Source organism: Zeus faber (genome assembly GCF_960531495.2).
Source record: "Zeus faber genome assembly, chromosome: 8".
Taxonomy (NCBI): Eukaryota; Metazoa; Chordata; class Actinopteri; order Zeiformes; family Zeidae; genus Zeus; species Zeus faber.
This window is the reverse complement of record NC_137195.1, coordinates 22765189-22784624: the sequence shown is the minus strand read 5'-3', so window position 1 is coordinate 22784624 and position 19436 is coordinate 22765189. Positions and strand designations below refer to the sequence as shown.

Genomic DNA, 19436 nt, shown 5'->3' with positions numbered 1-19436 from the left:
GTTCCTTATTCCTTATATTGTGAATATTTTAATATATATTACATAGTTTGTACATATATGTATGTAAATTAAACATTAATATAATGATATATTCATATTATATTACAAATATCAAACAGCTTTTCAGAAATCTTAGGCTGTCTTAATTTCATAACTTGATATGTTTATCGAGAAATGTGAAACATTAAATTGTGCAAAGAAACCCTTGGTCTATTTCACCTTTCAAAATGTCAACAGGAAATGCCTTCACCAGTGTTTCACTCTGTGTTTCCCATAGCATACTGGTACAAATGTGCTGCATTGCATTCCTGAAGAACCACAATGTTGTTGTCGTTGTTGCTGTTGATGTTGTTTTCGTTGTTGAGGTTTTTTCATTACAGCCAGTTGGATAAAGCACATCTCACGGTCATTACGGACTGATGTTCTGAAGGATTTGGTCAAGCACCAGATACTGTATGGTATTATCGTGACTGTGTTTTAATTCTGTCTTTGTCCTCATATCGAGGCCAAACCCCCGTGTCCCTGTATGTCAGAAATGATGAAAGTGGTTACGTGTCGTCCAGAAAAGTCCGGCAGAGAGTTTTTCATCATCTTGTGGAAATAATGTTGTCGCTCTTGATCTCTCAGCTGTTCTCCCCTGTTTTCAATAAATAAATAAATGTTTGTTTTTTAGTATTTTTCTGAAAATTCTGCTGTGATGTGATGTTTTTCCTGGGCTTTGATTTGATGCTGTCCTCTCTATCGGAATACGAACAGGTAGGCAATCACCGGCAAGAGCCATATCAATGAAGTCAACAGTTTTCTTTATTGTAAAATTTTTCGTTAATTCATCTTTTTGTGTTAATTTTAGGGAAATTTTAACTTGAAAAAAACGTGAACATTGTTGATACCGTTCCACGTTTTTTCCACACTCACAAGGGATTTAAGTCGTCAGAGAGATGTGATCTAAATATCATGTATGAGATTGTGAAATGTACATTATAATAAAACCTAATATGTGTGAAACTGAACGGAGTGATCTGTCATGGATTGTGAATTGAGACAGTAAATCAATATATGTTCAAAAAAGATCGAGTGGATGACCATTGGATATAGAGTCACCTTCACATAATGTCATTGCAGCTTATACCTGTATACTGTATATGTTATATATTTATATACACAGTCATGTACATTTATTTATACACATGTATTTGGGTACTGACTGAGGGCATTAGATTGTTAATGTTTATTTTGATTTTATTTCATTTATTTAAAAGAAATTAAAAGAAAAAAAAATACATATTACTAACATTATGCCCTCGGTACCTATGACAATATAAGTCAATAAACAAAAAACACGTGAAATCTGAAATCATAATGAAAACCTTTCCTAAAACCAATCAGCAAGTTGTAGAAATAACATTTTCTGGTGAATTTCTACGTGCCTTCATGAGTGATTATCAACTGCTCCCGGAAATATTTAGAACGGGGGTTAATTTATTTTACTCAGTTTCCCTACGGAATGAAACAAGCACCAAGTTATGCCCTTGGTTTCAAAGTAAAACTTGGTTTGTACTTCAACACATTATTGGTGTGTCACGTGACGAATAAGGATTCTTCTTCTTCTTCTCCTGCACTTTGTGGCGAGTGGAGCATAAAACTGTTTGCCCTAATTCAATTTTTACAACACTGTTCCCAAACTGTGACGCTATTTAAGCTTGACACTCACTGACATGATTGTAGTCATCGTCTGATTTCTTCATATTTAGGAGGCCACTGGGGGACTGGAAAACGGTTTCTCTCAATCCCAGTCCCTTCATCTTGGGATGATTTTAGGCCTTATCCACGGTGGGAAATCAAATCATCTCGGAGACGAGCGTCCATTGACAGCAGAACGTGATCTAAATAGAATAAAATCAGCACTGCCAATATGAGCCATCTGTAAGTGCATGTTGAAGCGTATATTAAATAGACTTAACATGGATTGGAAAACAATTTCCACAATCATGATAGATCCTTATCACACAAAGATCAAAGCTAGTTTAGTGTAGCCAAAATGACTAAAACTGTTGTGGGTGGAACAGGAAACCATATGGGCCTCCAAAATGACTGCATTTAATAAAGGGCATTTTACTTCATATTACTTTATTTTGTTCAAGACTAACACTAACATAACTTGTCCTTGTTCCTGTAAGATAAAAAAAAAAAAAAAAAAAGAAATGTAAGCCTATGAATCGGGACTTAACCTCAGAAATGACCATTTTGGTGCAGGTAAATTGAATCGGATTTCCGCTTTGTAGTTCGCCGGAACCCCATTCCATTGTGTATTCCTCCACGCGTCGTATACATTGTTTTTCTCATGTGGGGGTTTTAGAGTGAGATGTCACCACACGGAACACAAGGTATGGACACGCGTTCGTGCGTTTCGTTAGTTGCGATCGAATCGCGTCGAGAATCGCACAAAAAACTCAACTCTTTATCTGACTGTGTCTATTTTGTGCCTCTGCGCGGCTGGATATGTGCTCACCGGAGGCTGTTGTGCGGTCTCATAAAACCACGCCGCCATCTTAAAAACCTTCAGACTCTGTCGTGGTGGAGGAGGGAGCGGCCGCCGGCTTGAACAGGGAGTGGATGAGACCTCCCCCCCCCCCCTGACGTCTGGCTCCTCGTTTCCCCCTTTTCGAACCTGGTTTTATTCTTCACTATCCCAGTGGACGGATTCGTATTGTTTTGACAGCGGTAGGCTCCTACAAGCTAATTGTTGTATTGTTTTGTTCGTTTACATTTTGCTGCTTTTCATGTCGAGTTATCGTGGAATGCCATAAACGGCCGGGGATGCTGACTGCCGCTTGTTAGCGAACCAGCTGCTTTCACAGAGAATTATTCCGCTTAAACGAAGGACACCTCTCACATCTCATTTACCCGATTATTAACTTAGTTTCGAAGTTTGGGGTCCGTGCTTTTTCACGGATGGGATTCGTGTAGTCCCGTATCGCTTAACTAGCGTCACGTCCTCGCTTGGCCGTATGTGTAGTTGACGATAGGTGGGCTCCAACAGATGATTAGATTGTGGTCCTTTGACTTGTCCCCCACTAGAGTCGGCCAGAACCGCATTTTTGCCATTTGTTTCTTTCGCTTATCTCCTTTGCTCGGAAGTCTGTGAAAACTTGCTCAGCGCTGTTATTTTAGTTTGAGTAGTTTTCTGTTTCAGGTGGACATTTCGCCAAAACCGCTTTGGTCAAAAACGAAGACCGGTCAAAGTCTTAATGTGGGGGGAAAAAAAACAAAAAACCAAAAGCTGGCGTTGCGACGAATGTGTTTGTCGGAGTTTTCGCGGAACTTGAACTAATCACGTAATACTTTGAACTTTCGGGTTGATCTTAAGTGATATGACTCAATTATCATTTATTGTTATACTTACGATACACTCACATTTGCCGCATTGTCGTCGCCCCCCCCCCCCCCCCCGCCCCCCATTCGTCCACTTTTTTTTTATATATATTTTTTTAAACAAAGACCGACAAATTCCACAGGGCCGCCGTGCTTTTAGGAGGAAGACGAGGAGGAGCCAGAGTGAAATTTGAGTCAGTGTCGAAGTCCAGAGTTAGGATCCGCGAAGCAGCTGTGCACGGTGCTGGAGGACGCGCGTCAACTAATACAGGCTTTCTCCACTAAATGACCAGCGACACTCCACGACCTTGTTTACTAAAAGCGTCACAAAACGTCACAACGGGTATCGAACTTTGCTACTACAAATAGTTCTCGCTTTCAGTGCAACGCCGGCGCTTATCCCGACGAACATAGAGCCGGTGCTCTGGCTGGTGTTGATGGTACAAGATGGCAATGTTGAGCATTCAACGCGTTATCTAATTTCATTATGTATTTGTTTATTAGGCGTTATTGGGGGGAAAACAACGGTCATTTACAGATTGCAACGTATTTTTCCTAATCTTTGACCAAGCGGATGTTGTCATATTACAAGTCACCGACGAATTATGGTTTCGAGTAGACCAAACTTCCATACCTAGTCTGTACCCTATAGTAACCTGTACTCTATAGTTGGGGAGGTAACCGTATAGCTGTGGTCAAAACAGTCAATATTGTGCATTTTAAAATGTGAATCTGAAGTATTGTGACTGAAATAATGGTGAGGTTTAAACCATTAATCAGTTGGCTGGGAATCCCCTGGAACAGTTTCAATGACCCTTTGGGGACCCCATGTTGAGAACTGCTGACTTGGATCAACAAAAGGAAGCAAGCACCGCACGGGTTTGTGCAGCCAACCCAAATACATTTGTTGGTATTAGTTATTAATGCATGTATTTTGTATTTATTGTGGTTAACTAAATGTCTGAAATGCCACATCTTACCGTATCAACCGTATTTGCGAGACATCTGTAATTGGAGGTTCTTAACTGCAATTCAAGGTGGTAAATACTGGCAAGAAAAAAATATCCCTGCAGAGGGCTGATATCGACCCCTGGTATTTCTCCAGTATACCCCTCAAAAGCCACGGAATGTCAGTCTGAAATGCGTATTATTCATTATATAAGCGCTTATTTAAGATTTTAATTTATTTGTGATGTTGCTTCAATTGTTTAGTTTGTTTTTTTGTTGTTGTTTTTTTTCGGTGGAAGTGTCATCAGTGAAGTTGCTATTGAATTTTCGTCAAGTGTCTTAAAACTCTTTCCTTTTACCTTTAAGTATTGGAATTTAAGACAGAAATGTAGGCGGGGCCAATAGAGAGACCCTTCTGCTTTTAGTTAATCAGCAATTTCTGCGTATATTATAATGAAAACTTGCAAAAAATAGATAATTTATATACAATTACCTAAAATAAATCTCATCAAATTCTTGTCCGGCGCTGTCCTTCATGCCCATTGCAAAATACTTATCTTTTACAATGTAAAATGTATTTTAAATGCTACTCATAGGCCTGTAACAATCACAATGGTTTTGTTTTGCATTTTAGTCCGATGCTACCTGTTTAACTGGATTATTGACTTCCAAACTGTCAAGTTTGGATTTTGTTGTACTATTTATACCTGGTATGCAAAGTTCTTATTACCTCAAATTTGTCCAGAAGCAGGGAGTAGCTGAATTGTATATGAAGTACAGGGAAGCTTACTAGAACACTTCTACTTCTTCATGGGCTGCCAGGGTGCAAAGCATAGACCAAACACTGCAGCAGCGGCTGCAGGCATTGAGCTCAACGCATTGTTTTCGGCTGCTGACCCTGCACAATATGCAACTGCCATTGCAGCCGGCGGCAGTGTGTGTCAGTCTGCCTGTGCTGATAATATGGCTTGTTAGGGTCCATTACACAAAGGTATACAGTTTATAAAGCACTGGGACCGGGTTAGGCTCTTCAATTTGAGAAAGTGTGCTATGCAAGCAGTCTCAGAGCTGGCCATCTGAAATAATACTCTAAACGAGTAGTCTGTTTTATTCAGACCTTTAGCGTCTTGACCGATTATAAACCATTTTTATTTCTCCCTCTGCTGTTAATTTCATATTTTATCTGTTATATTCATTAACCCTATACAATGCTTTGGCACTTGTGTTAGGGTGCCAGCAAAAGCGCAAAGAGATTAAGGAGAGGCGTATCCATGGGTGATTCTTGGATTAATGTAATCATGCTTGGTATTGGTTTGCTTCCCAGTTGTTTGTTAATCTGACACCCCACTTGAACGCAGTCATTTAGCACCCTGGCTGAATTTATCCTGCAGACTGGTTGCTTGCTTTTTGAGTCAAAATGTCTTGTACCTGCTTTGAAGTCAATATTGAGTATAGATGAATCTTCTACATACAAATTAAAGGCAGCAATGGAAGGCAGGGTAGGCCGTGGTCAGTGAACAAGGATGTGATTATTCTGTAGCACGCTGGCTTGTGTTGTTGCAGTTCCAGCTACTCATTTCCCCCTCTCTCCCAATGGGCATTCAGAGGAGCAAGATTTTCCACTTGTCTCACAGATTCCTTACACAATCAAGCTAGCCATTAATGGCTTAAATAATTTGTCAGCTTGGATGCACTGCGTCTTGGAGATGTAAACATCTGTTTTCCATAATACTATGATCACCTGTCCAGAATTAGAATGACTTTTTCAGTTTTGAAGTTTACCGTCCTAGTTGGCTTATTGTTTCAACCTCTCGGGCTCCGTTACCGCTTAATGGCGCACAGTATGTATTGGAGATGGTGCAAATTTGAATATAGCACATGGTTTTTAGTTGTACCTCATCATATTCTAATACCAGTACCAATACCAACATGCTGATTTTTCTGAATGACAGTTATTGTTGTTTGGTGCTCTGGCCATTCTTCTGCTGCCAGGACCTCTTGTTCACTAAAGATCATATATGCAGATTTTGGATTTATATTTTTTTGCATCCTGTAACCAGGTTGATCTTTATTGAACTGGTATAGTGTGTGCTATATCCAGGGGCTGTGTAATAGAACTGAGCAGACTATTCAAGTGCACCAAGCTTTGTGCTGAAATGGTAAGCCTGTCATTTGACTGTGGCTGCTGGCCTGAGGCTATGCTGCTGTGGTTACCATCTTTCTAAAGCTGTGGCTTTGTGACTGCAGATGTCACCTTTGAGCATTTGCATGGTCTTACACTAGGTCTCCATGTTTCTGTGTTTGTAAGGGAGGAGAAAAGAAGTATCCTCTTTCTTGTGCCACTCTGCCAAAGAGTTTGAGGACTTTTTCTCTGCCCAGAACCATGAACCTCTGAACTCCGTTGTGTGTATCTAGCCACATGCACACAGCCATGATATAGTTCTCTAGTGGCTGCAATGTCAGATTCATTAGTCAGCTACTTTCTTCTCTGACTCCCTCATGGCTTTGTAATAATATGCGGCCATCACTCTCATTTGGGCTGAGAATGTTTTTGCGAAATATGTTGCTTGAACTAATCAGACTTCAAAGAAACCACTGGCTGAATTGATTTTAATGGTTTGCCTGATAGTTCAATATCCAGGAGGAAGAGATTTTCAGAAATGGTTGAACAGCCTTTTTTTTTTTTTTTTTTTGGTGTAAGACTAAGTCTTTGGATACTAGTTTTTGCCTTTCTAACCCATAAGAAAAAAAAATCAGATTTTACAATATGTCTCCAGAGACCAAAATGGCTTCACTTGTATGTTTGATTTGTATGCAGGCTTTGTACAGGACATATGGCTCCCATTAGCACTCTGCTGGGTAACGTGAGGGCACACAGGCATGCGCTTAGCCTGGAGGATAGCGTGTGAGCGCTGCATGTTGTTTGGCGTGTTTGCGGTTAGACATTGGAGTTTTAGAGCTTGACTCAAGACTTTTAATGACGCACTGTGAGTTGGTGGCATGTGGGTGTAACAGAGCGTGAGGGAGGGAGCGAACTGAGCACCGCAGCCTATCTGTGTGAATAGGTGAGGACGACCATGTGTTTCCAGAAACAACTACTTCTCCTGACTCAACTGTTAACCATCTGTTTGCTCTTGTCTGACACGTATTTCTAATAAGAATTCTCGTTATCAATGAGATTATTTTTTCCACTCTGATCTGCTTGTATATTACCCATTTTTATTTAGTTTAGCATTGGTAAGCAACCATGTTAAGCTTTCCACATGTTCATATACTGCAAATATAGTATAACAGTTGCCATAAGAAAAATTGACCAAGCTATTAAGTTTCAAATTAATTGGTGAATGAATTTTCTTCAAAACATTCCCTGTAAACACTAAGGAACATGAACTGCCACACCCTTAAGAGTAAGACATTTTTACTTTTTTGGCTACTTATTTGTTTATATTTAAGTTTTAGTCCTTTAAAGCTGATCATTAAAAAGACTGACTAAAAATGCAATAGTTGTATAATGTGTGCTAAGCCAATTGGCTTCTCTCACATTTTACAACTATTGCATTTAAGACTACATACTCCTATATATTTGGCTATCTGACTTAAGATTCTCTAATATAAAACATCTTTTGATATTGTCAATCTTAATAAAGATATCAACACTGGTGATGTGGATGAGACTGAAGCACATGTTGGTTCTGACATGAAATGAAAGCACTTGAGATGTGTTATGTAAGGGCAGTCAAGATGAAAATAACCCAGTTTTTTTCTTTTCTGGACCAATTCTGTTGGATTATTTGTTTTTCTACTAAAAAGTAGTAGAATTTTTCATTTCAATTTAGAATTGTGAATGATGTGGTGTCTTTTCTCATCTATGGCACCCACTGTCTGCATTAGTGCAGAGTCTGTTGACACTGTCTAGCGAGGTGGGAACATTAGCTGAAGTATCCCTCAGTCTTTTTCCTTCTATTGTAATTCTTGTTGTGTTCCACATTCTCTCTTTTATATGGTACTTTCCTTCTGATATTGTGGACTGTCGGATGGCATCTGGCAGAATTGGTGTATAATAGGTTATGCGCTGAGATGCACTATAGACTTCTTTGACAACAAATCAGTATTTTCTTCTGAAGAGGCAAATTTATCACCAACTCTTGCAAGCTGGTGTATTTGCTTGAGCTATAAAGGAAGCAGCAAAGTACTGGAATAGAAAATGAGAATGTGTCTCTTTGCTCCTGAATGTGGTTTTTAAGCCCGATTTGATCCATACCCGTGTCTCCCGATAGATTATTGCATCCAAATAAAATATTCATTAATAATGTCTGATTAATGCCAATGTCTGTAACATCCGGAAAACATGCTTGTCTGCAAGTCTCAAAGTGCCTTCCTGGGCCACATTTCCAGCAAAATCCAAAGACACCTACTGGCCCAGTGCTACATTTCAACTCTCATGAGCCTTTTGAATATCAATGGAACACGATCAAGCCTGCATGCCACTCCTCAATAATGTGTTCTACAGTCCATGAGGCCACTGATTTAGTTTGCTTTAAAATTTGCAAAGATGTCTTTCTTTTGGGACCAAAGGATTTTTGACTTGTTGAAAACAAATGATTTTTATAGTAAGTTTTGCATTAAAGCTCCCCTCCTGCAAAGCATTCGAACCATCTCCCCTCTGTTAAACCGATCCTCTCTCCTGCCACTGCCAGTGTTTGCTTTCCCGCAGAGTTGGGTTGCGGCTTCAGCTTCAAAGCCAGAGCTGGAATGTTTTTGCCCTTCCTCCATTTCTCTCCCTTTTGCTTACTCCATGCAGGACCCTCCCCCTCCCCACCGCTGCTTGCCTAACTACTTGCAAGCTACTTTGCTTAATGGTGGCTTTGTGTGGAGGAGCTTGGTGTTGCAGTGAAGCTTAAAGCAGCAGAGGTGGAGACGGAGGGAAGAGAGGATGGAATAATAAGGACAATGGCTGCTTAATTCTTTCCCTTTTCAATTGATCTATTTTTTTGTGTCTCCACTGTCTTCCCCTGCATCATCCTGAATGTTTGGGGGGGGCGGATGGGGAAAGGAGGTCGAAAGCCAAGCAGGGAAGACCAACTGTGCTCTCTGTTCTGTGTTTCAGATCAGGAAGCTGTGCAGGCTGTGATTTAAGAAAGAAACATGGCTTCCCAGGGTAAGTAAATCTTCCAGGACAACTCCAGAACCCCAAGCTCATCACATTGCCACACTTTTAACCTCTTTTCCAATCTCCCACTATAGAGACACACACACACACACACACACACACACACACACACACACACACCCACCCCTCAATGCAGAGTTTTTAATTGTGCTGTAGCTCAGGAATGTCTCCCCCCCCCCCCACTCGATTTATGCTGCCATTACAACACTATACATTTTGTATTGATTAGAAGCAAGCATCAAAACCTACTCTATGGTTGAAGGTAGTCTAAAGAATTGAATGAAAGTAGAGGATGAGGAATTAAGTGAGATGCATTTAAGTATTTCATTTTTGGGTTTTAATGCATTATATTACTATTATTTGAAGTATCTGCAGACTATTGTTCCAGTAATTTGTGTGTGTGTGTGTGTGTGTGTGTGTGTGTGTGTGTGTGTGTGTGTGTGTGTGTGTGTGTGTGTGTGTGTGTGTGTGTATTACCCCAACCTGGATGACCTTGACGGCAAACACATTGCAATTGCAATAATGAATGCAAATTCTATAATGACAAGAGCTTGCAATTGTGCAAAATTGCCTGGATTGTTCTGCATTAAATGGCCAAATTAAGAGACTTTTTAAACAGATGAAGACATAGACAGTGGCAGCGTATCACCAAATGCATTTGATTTTATAGATCACCGGATCCCAAGCAAAATCCCAATATATTTCTTCAGGTTTATAAAATAAAAAAGATGGGTTTTCTTTGACTTGCGGTCCACTTCCTGGAATTTCACTCTGAGCGGTTTTGGGAAAAGCCGATACAAAATAAATTATTTTTGTAGCAATGGGCATAAATAACTGGGACTTATTATTATAATAACGCAGCAGTGTTGGTATCTGTCTACAGTTCCTTAAATGTATCTGTGTTGTGTTTTAGCTGATCTGATGGAGCTGGACATGGCCATGGAGCCAGACCGCAAAGCAGCAGTGAGTCACTGGCAGCAGCAGTCCTACCTGGACTCTGGCATCCACTCTGGGGCCACCACCACAGCCCCCTCCCTCAGCGGGAAGGGGAACCCTGAGGAGGACGATGTGGACAACCAGGTCCTGTATGACTGGGAGCAGGGCTTCAACCAGAATTTCTCCCAGGAGCAAGTACAAGGTTAGAATCTAGCAAGTTCCGCGCACAAGTCCCCGATCGTACTCTGCAAGAGCCTTATTTAACTGTAGCCATTGTTGACTCTTTCCCAGACATAGACGGCCAGTATGCCATGACGCGCGCCCAGCGGGTGCGTGCGGCTATGTTCCCAGAGACCCTGGAGGAAGGCATGCAGATCCCCTCCACACAGTATGACGGAGCCCATCCCACAAACGTCCAGAGGCTGGCTGAGCCCTCACAGATGCTCAAACATGCAGTAGTCAACCTGATCAACTACCAAGACGATGCTGAGCTGGCAACCAGAGCCATACCAGAACTGACCAAGCTGCTCAACGATGAGGACCAGGTACACTCGTGATTCATACTAAGTCAATATTCTCATTTACTGCCTTAATTTATCCCAAGACTACTGCTCAATCTGTTGTTTGAGAGATCATTTGGCCCAAAATCTGTATAGAAAGAAGTTAAAATCTGTCTTAAAAAGTATTAAACTAAACTCTTTGATGCCTGAACACACCTTGATAAACGCTTATGCATTCATCCTATCATGGTGGCCATTTTTAAACACCAACATGTACATTTACTCCTGCCTTGTTTATTGGCAGAGGGAGGGAGCATAACTGAGGAATGAACCTTTGGTTTCTTGCAAATAAAGATGTAATTTAAACATGGAGTCCAGTGTCCATAGCAAACGTGCGACTATGCACTCCATATCATGTAAAACATCAAGACCATGCGATCATGGGAAGAGCTTATATACTTTTAATGACTTTCCATGCTTTGGAAAAGTGCAAACAACTAGGCCTCTTAAACGGTATAGAGCGGTCTCTGCTTGGGGTTGTTGGCTTTTCTGTTTTTAAACCATTACTTAATGTTCTTAAACCATACATCCGGTCACCTCCAGGTGGTCGTAAACAAGGCAGCGGTGATGGTTCACCAGCTGTCCAAGAAGGAGGCTTCCCGCCACGCCATCATGCGCTCCCCGCAGATGGTGTCAGCCATAGTCAGGACCATGCAGAATACCAACGACGTGGAGACGGCTCGCTGCACCGCTGGGACGCTCCACAACTTGTCCCACCACAGAGAGGGGTTGCTGGCCATCTTCAAGTCTGGGGGGATACCGGCACTCGTCAAAATGCTGGGGTGAGCATCTGAGCAACTGCAGTTCAGCCTGCTGGGATTTGGTGACATGTACCACATTTTAGTCTTGATAATTGTTAACAATTCCCTGGAACACAGCACAGTGTCTTTCTAGGTCAGGGAATGTACCTGCGCAAAGCAGGTACAGTCCCCCAAGCTTCACAATTTTCTTTTAATTGCTAATTTTTTCATTATAAATACTCTGGTACGATTCAATTCTATTGTTTCAATTTCTGAATCGATTTGGAAAATTGTTGTCTATTTGGAGGTTGTGCAACCATTTTCTGCTAAAATTAAATACTGCCATAGTCACAAATTAATAGAATTATTACATTTCTGTATTAGACTGAATTTTTTCCGTGATATTTTTTTGTAATGCACATAAGATGGTATATACAGAAAACTAGCAATTCTCATCATGTATAAAATCCCTCAGATTCTGTCTATTACCCAGTCCTATTCTTCTCCTTTGACATTATTCAAATAATGGCCATGTCGAGGGACCCTACGCTGGCTTCTTTGGAAGATGGGCCAAATTCAGGGAACGGGTGTAATTAAAGACTAAACCAACAATATTTAGTTGATTTATGCCTGATGCCAAATACCCCTTTTAGGCACACAGTCTCATGTATATGCTAAATTTGGGGCACCTTTGCGCCTTGCAGCTCGCCAGTGGACTCTGTCCTATTCTACGCCATCACCACCCTCCACAACCTGCTCCTTCACCAGGAGGGAGCCAAGATGGCCGTCCGCCTAGCAGGGGGGCTTCAGAAAATGGTGGCTCTGCTCAACAAGACCAATGTCAAGTTCTTGGCCATCACTACCGACTGTCTCCAGATCCTGGCGTATGGAAACCAGGAGAGCAAGGTGGGGGTACACAGCAGAACAGTGTCTTTATTTCTTATCAAATATCAGAACACCATCTAATCTTCCTTCTTTCTCTGAAAGCTGATCATTCTTGCCAGCGGTGGCCCACAAGCCCTGGTCAACATCATGAGGACATACACCTACGAGAAGCTCCTGTGGACCACAAGCAGAGTTCTCAAAGTCCTTTCAGTCTGCTCCAGCAACAAACCTGCCATCGTAGAAGCTGGTATGTTTTTAATGGCATTCTGAGATTTATCATGAGTTAAAGCCTTTAAATGTTCAGAACTCACATTAGCATTGTGTGCTTTGTGCATACAAATGCACGTACAGTACAAGCACAAATATAATTCCAGTTATTTTCTTTAACTCGTCCAGTTTCTTTTGAAGTGCTGCAAAAAATGGTGTGTGTGTGTGTGTGTGTGTGTGTAGGAGGCATGCAGGCCCTGGGCCTTCACCTGACGGACCCCAGCCAGAGATTGGTCCAGAACTGTCTCTGGACTCTCAGGAACTTATCAGACGCTGCCACCAAACAGGTCAGGAACAAAGTATGAACCTAATCAATTTAAATGTCCTCAGTTTGTCCAAAAGCCTCTGCGACCTTGGTGTGTCGGTTACAATTTCCTCAGCTGTTGTCTCTCGCTCTCTCTAGGAGGGTATGGAAGGACTCTTAGGAACTCTGGTCCAGCTGCTCGGCAGTGATGACATCAACGTGGTGACCTGTGCTGCCGGCATCCTGTCTAATCTGACATGTAACAATTACAAGAACAAGATGATGGTCTGCCAGGTGCATACTCCTACAGTGGAATTAAATATTGGTTCAAATTTGAGATGGACTTAATGTGGAATTGAAAATCTTGTCACAGCTAATATGATGCAGTAGGCGATGTTTATTATATAAACATCAATATTTTACCAGCATACAGCAGAGACTGATGCACTGTTAGGCAAGCTGCAGTTACATGGTAATTGAATTAAATTGTTTCTGGTCTTCCGTCTGCAGGTTGGCGGCATCGACGCTTTGGTGCGCACAGTGCTCCGTGCTGGCGATAGAGAAGACATCACAGAGCCGGCCATCTGCGCCCTGCGCCACCTCACCTCTCGGCACCAAGACGCCGAGATGGCCCAGAACGCTGTCAGACTGCACTTTGGCCTGCCGGTGGTTGTCAAATTACTGCACCCACCGTCACACTGGCCACTCATTAAGGTACACAAACACACGGCACACTCTGCACGTTTCATGCTCGCACCCGAAAAGTGACTAGTCAGCTTTTGGCCAAAGATAAAAAGGAGAATTGAATCATATAATTGTGTTTATCCCAGCCCTTTAAATAACTAACTAGACATACATTTAAAATGTGCTTTTACTAATCGGGTTAGTCCTCCACTTTAAGGTAGAAAAAAATCTTCTTCTTCTGTTAATTCGGTGTGTATCGCTCTCTCCCTTCTCTAGGCCACAGTGGGTCTGATCCGTAACTTGGCGCTGTGCCCCGCTAACCACGCCCCTCTGCGGGAGCAGGGCGCCATTCCCAGACTGGTGCAGTTGCTGGTCAGAGCGCACCAGGACACGCAGAGACGCACCAGCATGGGCGGCACACAGCAGCAATTTGTGGTGAGTGCACACACTCCTAGTGCTCCCAGTTCACCTGTCGAGATAATTGGATAAAAAAAGGGTTGCTATTTAACTGTGCGCCTGTCACCAAACCAAGCTGTTAGTTGCTGAAGAGCGGATGTTTGTCATTGTAATTCTTAGGAGGGAGTGCGCATGGAGGAGATAGTGGAGGGCTGCACGGGAGCGCTCCACATCCTTGCCAGAGACGTTCACAACAGAATAGTCATCAGAGGACTCAACACCATTCCACTCTTTGTACAGGTAACAAAATCGAAATTGTCCATAATGAAAACAGTGAAAACTCAGTCTGGCAGTGCAAATTCATTTCCTTTGTCTATGTATTTCATGCGCTTAATGTTCACATTGATGACGCCCTACTGTTCTGTGTTCCTTCCAGCTTCTGTATTCTCCCATTGAGAACATCCAGCGCGTGGCGGCCGGCGTCCTTTGTGAACTGGCCCAGGACAAGGAGGCGGCCGAGGCTATTGAGGCCGAGGGGGCCACGGCGCCATTGACTGAGCTTCTTCACAGCCGCAACGAAGGCGTCGGTATGTCCATGCATCCCGAACACTGAGCCTATCAGAGCAAGGCTTTTTTTTACAGAATTTGTCACAAAAGTAAAATGGCATTTTTGAGGTACCATTCCCCTCGCTGGGCTTTGTTTGGATTCCCAAAGTGATTAAACTGCTAGAATTTGTTTAGGAAAACGCTCCCAGGACCTTAATTGCCGAATCGTGTCGTTCCTTAGTGCATACGTGTAAATGTCTGCTCATCTTGTGCATTGGTCCAAACACACCAGTGTGCATTTGGGTGAGAAGCAAACTTCCTGTGGTTTTAATTCAATCCGCTCTTCCTCTCGTCCAGCCACCTACGCTGCAGCCGTGCTGTTCCGCATGTCAGAGGACAAACCTCAGGACTACAAGAAACGTCTCTCTGTGGAGCTCACCAGCTCCCTCTTCAGAACAGAACCCATGGCCTGGAACGAGGTAAACACACTGTTCCTGTTTTACCAGGAACATCCTTTGATGTTTCTTTGCTTCAAAAACCCGAGATTATCATTTAAGTAAAGAGTCAGCTTCATGTTTGTACGGCCGTTTGTTCTAACAGCTTTGTTTCTGTGTGTCTTGTGTTTCAGACCGGGGAGCTGGGCCTGGACATCGGAGGCCAGGGAGAACCTCTTGGCTACAGGCAAGAAGGTGGGTGTAGCACCTCCGCTCGGCTCTCACTCCCAAAACCCCCAGGGGAGCTCGCCAGGACCCACTACCGCTAACAGCAGTCAGATTTAATAAAATAAAAAAACACTGTAGTGTGGCGTCTGAGTTGCGGTCCTGTGATGCATACTCTGAGGTTTTCTAAACTAAAGATGAGCCCATCCTCGTTGTAGCGTTTGAATCAATTGTCATTAAATCTATTTTGGGAAAGAAACTGTACTTTGTACTTGGGGTCAAAATGACAATTCTCAAACCCCAAGCTCCTGTTGCTCCAGGAGGATGGGCGTGTCTTTGCTGTGGTTTGTGTGTGTGTTGTGTAGCATTCTCGCTTTGAGTGATCATACTAGTGTGTCTGTGTGTGCGCGCGTTAACCTGCTCTAACAAAATGCTCTGCTTCCCCTGGCTCCCCCTCCTCCACGCACCCCCCAGACCCCAGCTACCGCTCCTTCCACTCGGGGGGCTACGGGGGGGACACCATGGGCATGGAGCCCATGATGGAGCACGAGCTGGCCGGGGGCCACCACCCCGGCCAGGAATACGCCCCTGTCGAGGGTCTGCCTGACCTGGGACACGCACAGGACCTAATGGACGGCCTCCCGCCCGCAGACTCCAACCAACTGGCCTGGTTCGATACAGACCTGTAAATACCACCATGACAATAACAACACTTTGTACTAGGTAAGGCGCTAAAGGGTTAATCTGTTGTTTTTGGTTGACACGGTTCAAATGAGTAAAGGTACTGACTAAAGGCAGCGACTACATGATTCAGGAGGGAAGAGTGGCTGGTGGCTTCTGCACACTACTAATGGGACTGAAGTGTGTTGTGCTGTGTCATTAACGTGTGTGTGTGTGTGTGTGTGTTTCTTCACTCAAACCTGTCTTCCTCCTTTCTCTCCCCATCTTCCTCCCCCCTCAGCTGTAACATGTGATCTGGATGAACCTGCATTGTAATTCGCCCGCACGGAGGAGGCAGGGTTTCAGAAAGTGCCTGAAGAAGACTCGACTACAAGTGGAGCTTCCTTACGACGGGAACTCAAAAGGGGACAAACTAGAATAAAGAGAAGCAACAACAAGAAAATAAAACAAAATAAAAGTGCGGTTCTGGTATCTCAGCCAAAACTGTGGGCTGAACCTAAAATGCTGACGCCACACAAGTGAAATCTCAGAGTTGGAATTTTGGAAGAAGGAGAGAAAAAAAAAAAAAAAACCCTCGTCTTTTTATTTTTTCCTTTTAGTTTTTATTTTTTTTATTCTTTTTTACTTTGTTTACTTATTGTTTTCGTTTGGAGTCTGTAACGGTACCGATTCTAGCTTGCTTTCCTTTTTTTTAAATTTCTATATTTTATTTTTTCGAATTACGATACTCATCTTCTCTTTGTTTTTTGCAGTCCTTTGTATTTTAAGTCTCTGATAGTGTTTGAGTTTTTCTAGTGACGATGCTCAATCCAAGTAACGGATTTGTTCACGTTTTAAATGGTGTCCACTAACACTAAGAAAAATGAAATCAGTTGAATCGTATTCAGATGATCGAGTGTAACATTGTGTAGCTTTTGTATAAAAAAAAAAAAAAAAAACATGAATTGGAAATCATGGTCCAAATATGGAGCTATTTTCTTGCTTTAAAGGTGGACACCCAGGTGTCTCCTCTGTTCCAAAGGGGGTGGAGCCGACCAAGGTGGAGTGGTGGAGGGATTTGATTGGTCTGCTGTTACTGGGGGGAGGGGGGGGGGTGGTTAGGAGTGGAGCTGGTTGCTGTAGCCTGCTGTGTTCTGTAACAATAAAAATGGACTGTCATTTCACCTCTACGCCTTCACGTCTCCTTTCATGCTCGTCTGTTTCTGCATTTCAAGCCTGATGAGGAATTAAGAGCGCCGTTGTGTATTAAAAATTCCATATCCAGTCCCGTCGTGCTGTGAAATACTGTAGGTTCATGGACGTGTGCTGTTGGAGCCCTCGAGACCTGCACTATAATCCAAGCAGCGCTAGATTGTTTTTCCTCAGAAGCCAACGTGAGCGAGTACATACGTGGGATTATCGTGCAACGTAGAGTGGCCGTGATGTGAAAGGCTCCGGTCTGATGCATGCTGCTCTGTTATTAGTTTATGAGATGGAGTTACTATGGAAACCAAATGCTAGGTGGAAAGTTAATAAATTAAGTTAATATGGAAGAACACATCACAATAATTAAATGTGTGTAATATTTATTTTTATATATATATAGCATGTGTGTGTATATGTGACTTTCTGCTTAAACATTGATGTTAAATCATTGGGCTATGTATTCATATAAAAGTGTTCTATTCAACTAAAACTTGAGTTTGTCAAACAGAACTCCCTCTTAATATTTCCAAATTATATTTGTCATACCTTTTTATCATTAATTTAGACTGCAAAATGGATTTGTCCTAAAATAAGAAAATTCAACACCTCAGAAACCAGTGGAACAGCAAAGGTTCCATTTGTGACAATTTCATGTTCTACCAAATTCTGCTTAACAAAAAACATTCAATTAATCGATAAATATAAAATAAACACACCTTGTCTTCAATATCATGATCTCCCTCTATTGCTGTGGTAGGAAATGTCAATACAATTCAGTTCATATCGGTACAGATAGAAATTAATAACTGGGAAGCAAAGGAGTCCAGGAAGACTCGAAGTATCCTCATCTGCTTTTATAATATGAAAAAAAATTTGGTTAAATGGTGAAATGATTGGTTCAATCTGTCCAAAACTGAAAGTTCTTCATATAAAACTTAATTTTCATCATGGTCACTTTCAGCTCACGTTGTCTCCATTATCATTAATTTCCACGATAATTCTGCAATAGTCAGAATAAATACGCAAGTGCAGAATTAGTCGATCAAATACCACAAATTTGATTAAAATTTTTTAAATAAAACAGATCATGATATCAAATTCGTGTTTCATAAAATTATTTGGAAATTGTGTCTGCGGGTCTAATCTCTTTTATTCATTCCTTCTTGATATTTGCAGTTCAGAAGCTCTGTAATCAACTCGTCTACTACTTTATGCGCAATGTGTAGCGTCCTGTTCCTTGGGCTCTGGGAATGAAAAATAAAATCATTTATTCATGTCACGGCCACTGTGGAAATTTAACGGTCGAACGGTGGAATGAAAATCTCAGCGAGTTTGTTTGGATAACTTATTCGAATGGCACTTTATTGTAAATGCATATCGCTTAGATCAGGGTGGAATAGTTCTCGGAATCTGAGTCATATTCCCATTTCTGACACGCAAATAATACGCAATAATAATGGAATACAGTATAAACATAAAATACTCTAGCCATTTTGGCGTTGATATGCTCATTTTTTTGCTATATATCTGGGATGTGGTCGATCAGCGTGATTTTCACATCCAACAGTTGATGGAACTCAAGACCTTACATTTTATAAATGTGCTGATATTAGCCAAACTTGCTGGGTATAATAGAAATAATACTTAAGCTGGGTTTTTTTTTTCCACATCAAATCAAAACAGAGGCATTATTTATTATTATATATTATTATAATATTAAAGATTCAAGATTAAAGAGGTTTATTCCTCACATACATATACATACTTCCATACATATTTGCAGTGAAATGTCAATGTAGCGCACCCAGTGATTGTGCACAATATGTTCTTGACTCAACACAATAGCTACCTAATTTCTACTTGACTAACTAACTGAAACCAGCTGATTCCTAAAACGCAATGCAGTAAGTAGATAGAATAATATACCATAAAATAAAATAAAATAAAATAACTCAAAGGTAATACAGAGTTAGGGTACAAAGAAGAAATAAAGGGAATCGACTTATGTATATGGAATAGGCTATTGTATATACAGATATGTGCATTAAAGTGGAATGTGAATAAAGTGAGGTAGTGGCCCTTTCTCAATCTGGGTTCTTGTCTGTACTTGTGTTCTTGTGGACTTGTGAAATGTCATCAGTCGCAGCCCAAGTACTGTTCCAA

General features: G+C 41.7%; 1 protein-coding gene across 3 annotated transcripts; it reads left to right on the top strand.

The window, feature by feature from the left end:
• The first annotated feature begins 2579 nt into the window (after window positions 1-2579).
• Window positions 2580-17164, top strand: ctnnb1 (catenin (cadherin-associated protein), beta 1). 3 transcript variants are annotated; one of them, XM_080005615.1, is made up of 17 exons: window positions 2580-2721; window positions 9428-9478; window positions 10404-10628; window positions 10718-10971; window positions 11530-11768; window positions 12431-12632; window positions 12714-12858; window positions 13062-13165; window positions 13282-13416; window positions 13633-13836; window positions 14083-14241; window positions 14383-14502; window positions 14639-14789; window positions 15106-15227; window positions 15377-15437; window positions 15882-16130; window positions 16369-17164. In XM_080005615.1, exons 2-16 carry the CDS (start codon window positions 9466-9468, stop codon window positions 16094-16096), a joined length of 2349 nt encoding a protein of 782 aa, XP_079861741.1. In that variant the 5' UTR covers window positions 2580-2721; window positions 9428-9465; the 3' UTR covers window positions 16097-16130; window positions 16369-17164. The 3 variants fall into 3 exon arrangements, with proteins under 3 accessions (XP_079861741.1, XP_079861740.1, XP_079861742.1); XM_080005614.1 differs by having other exon boundaries at window positions 13062-13177; XM_080005616.1 differs by lacking the exon at window positions 15882-16130 and having other exon boundaries at window positions 13062-13177.
• Window positions 17165-19436: the final 2272 nt, after the last annotated feature.

Coding starts and splice junctions, on each gene's coding strand:
- ctnnb1 (XM_080005614.1), top strand. Junction 13,178..13,281: donor CCAAACAGGTCAGGAACAAA/GTATGAACCTAA, acceptor CGCTCTCTCTAG/GAGGGTATGGAAGGACTCTT. Junction 13,417..13,632: donor ACAAGATGATGGTCTGCCAG/GTGCATACTCCT, acceptor TTCCGTCTGCAG/GTTGGCGGCATCGACGCTTT.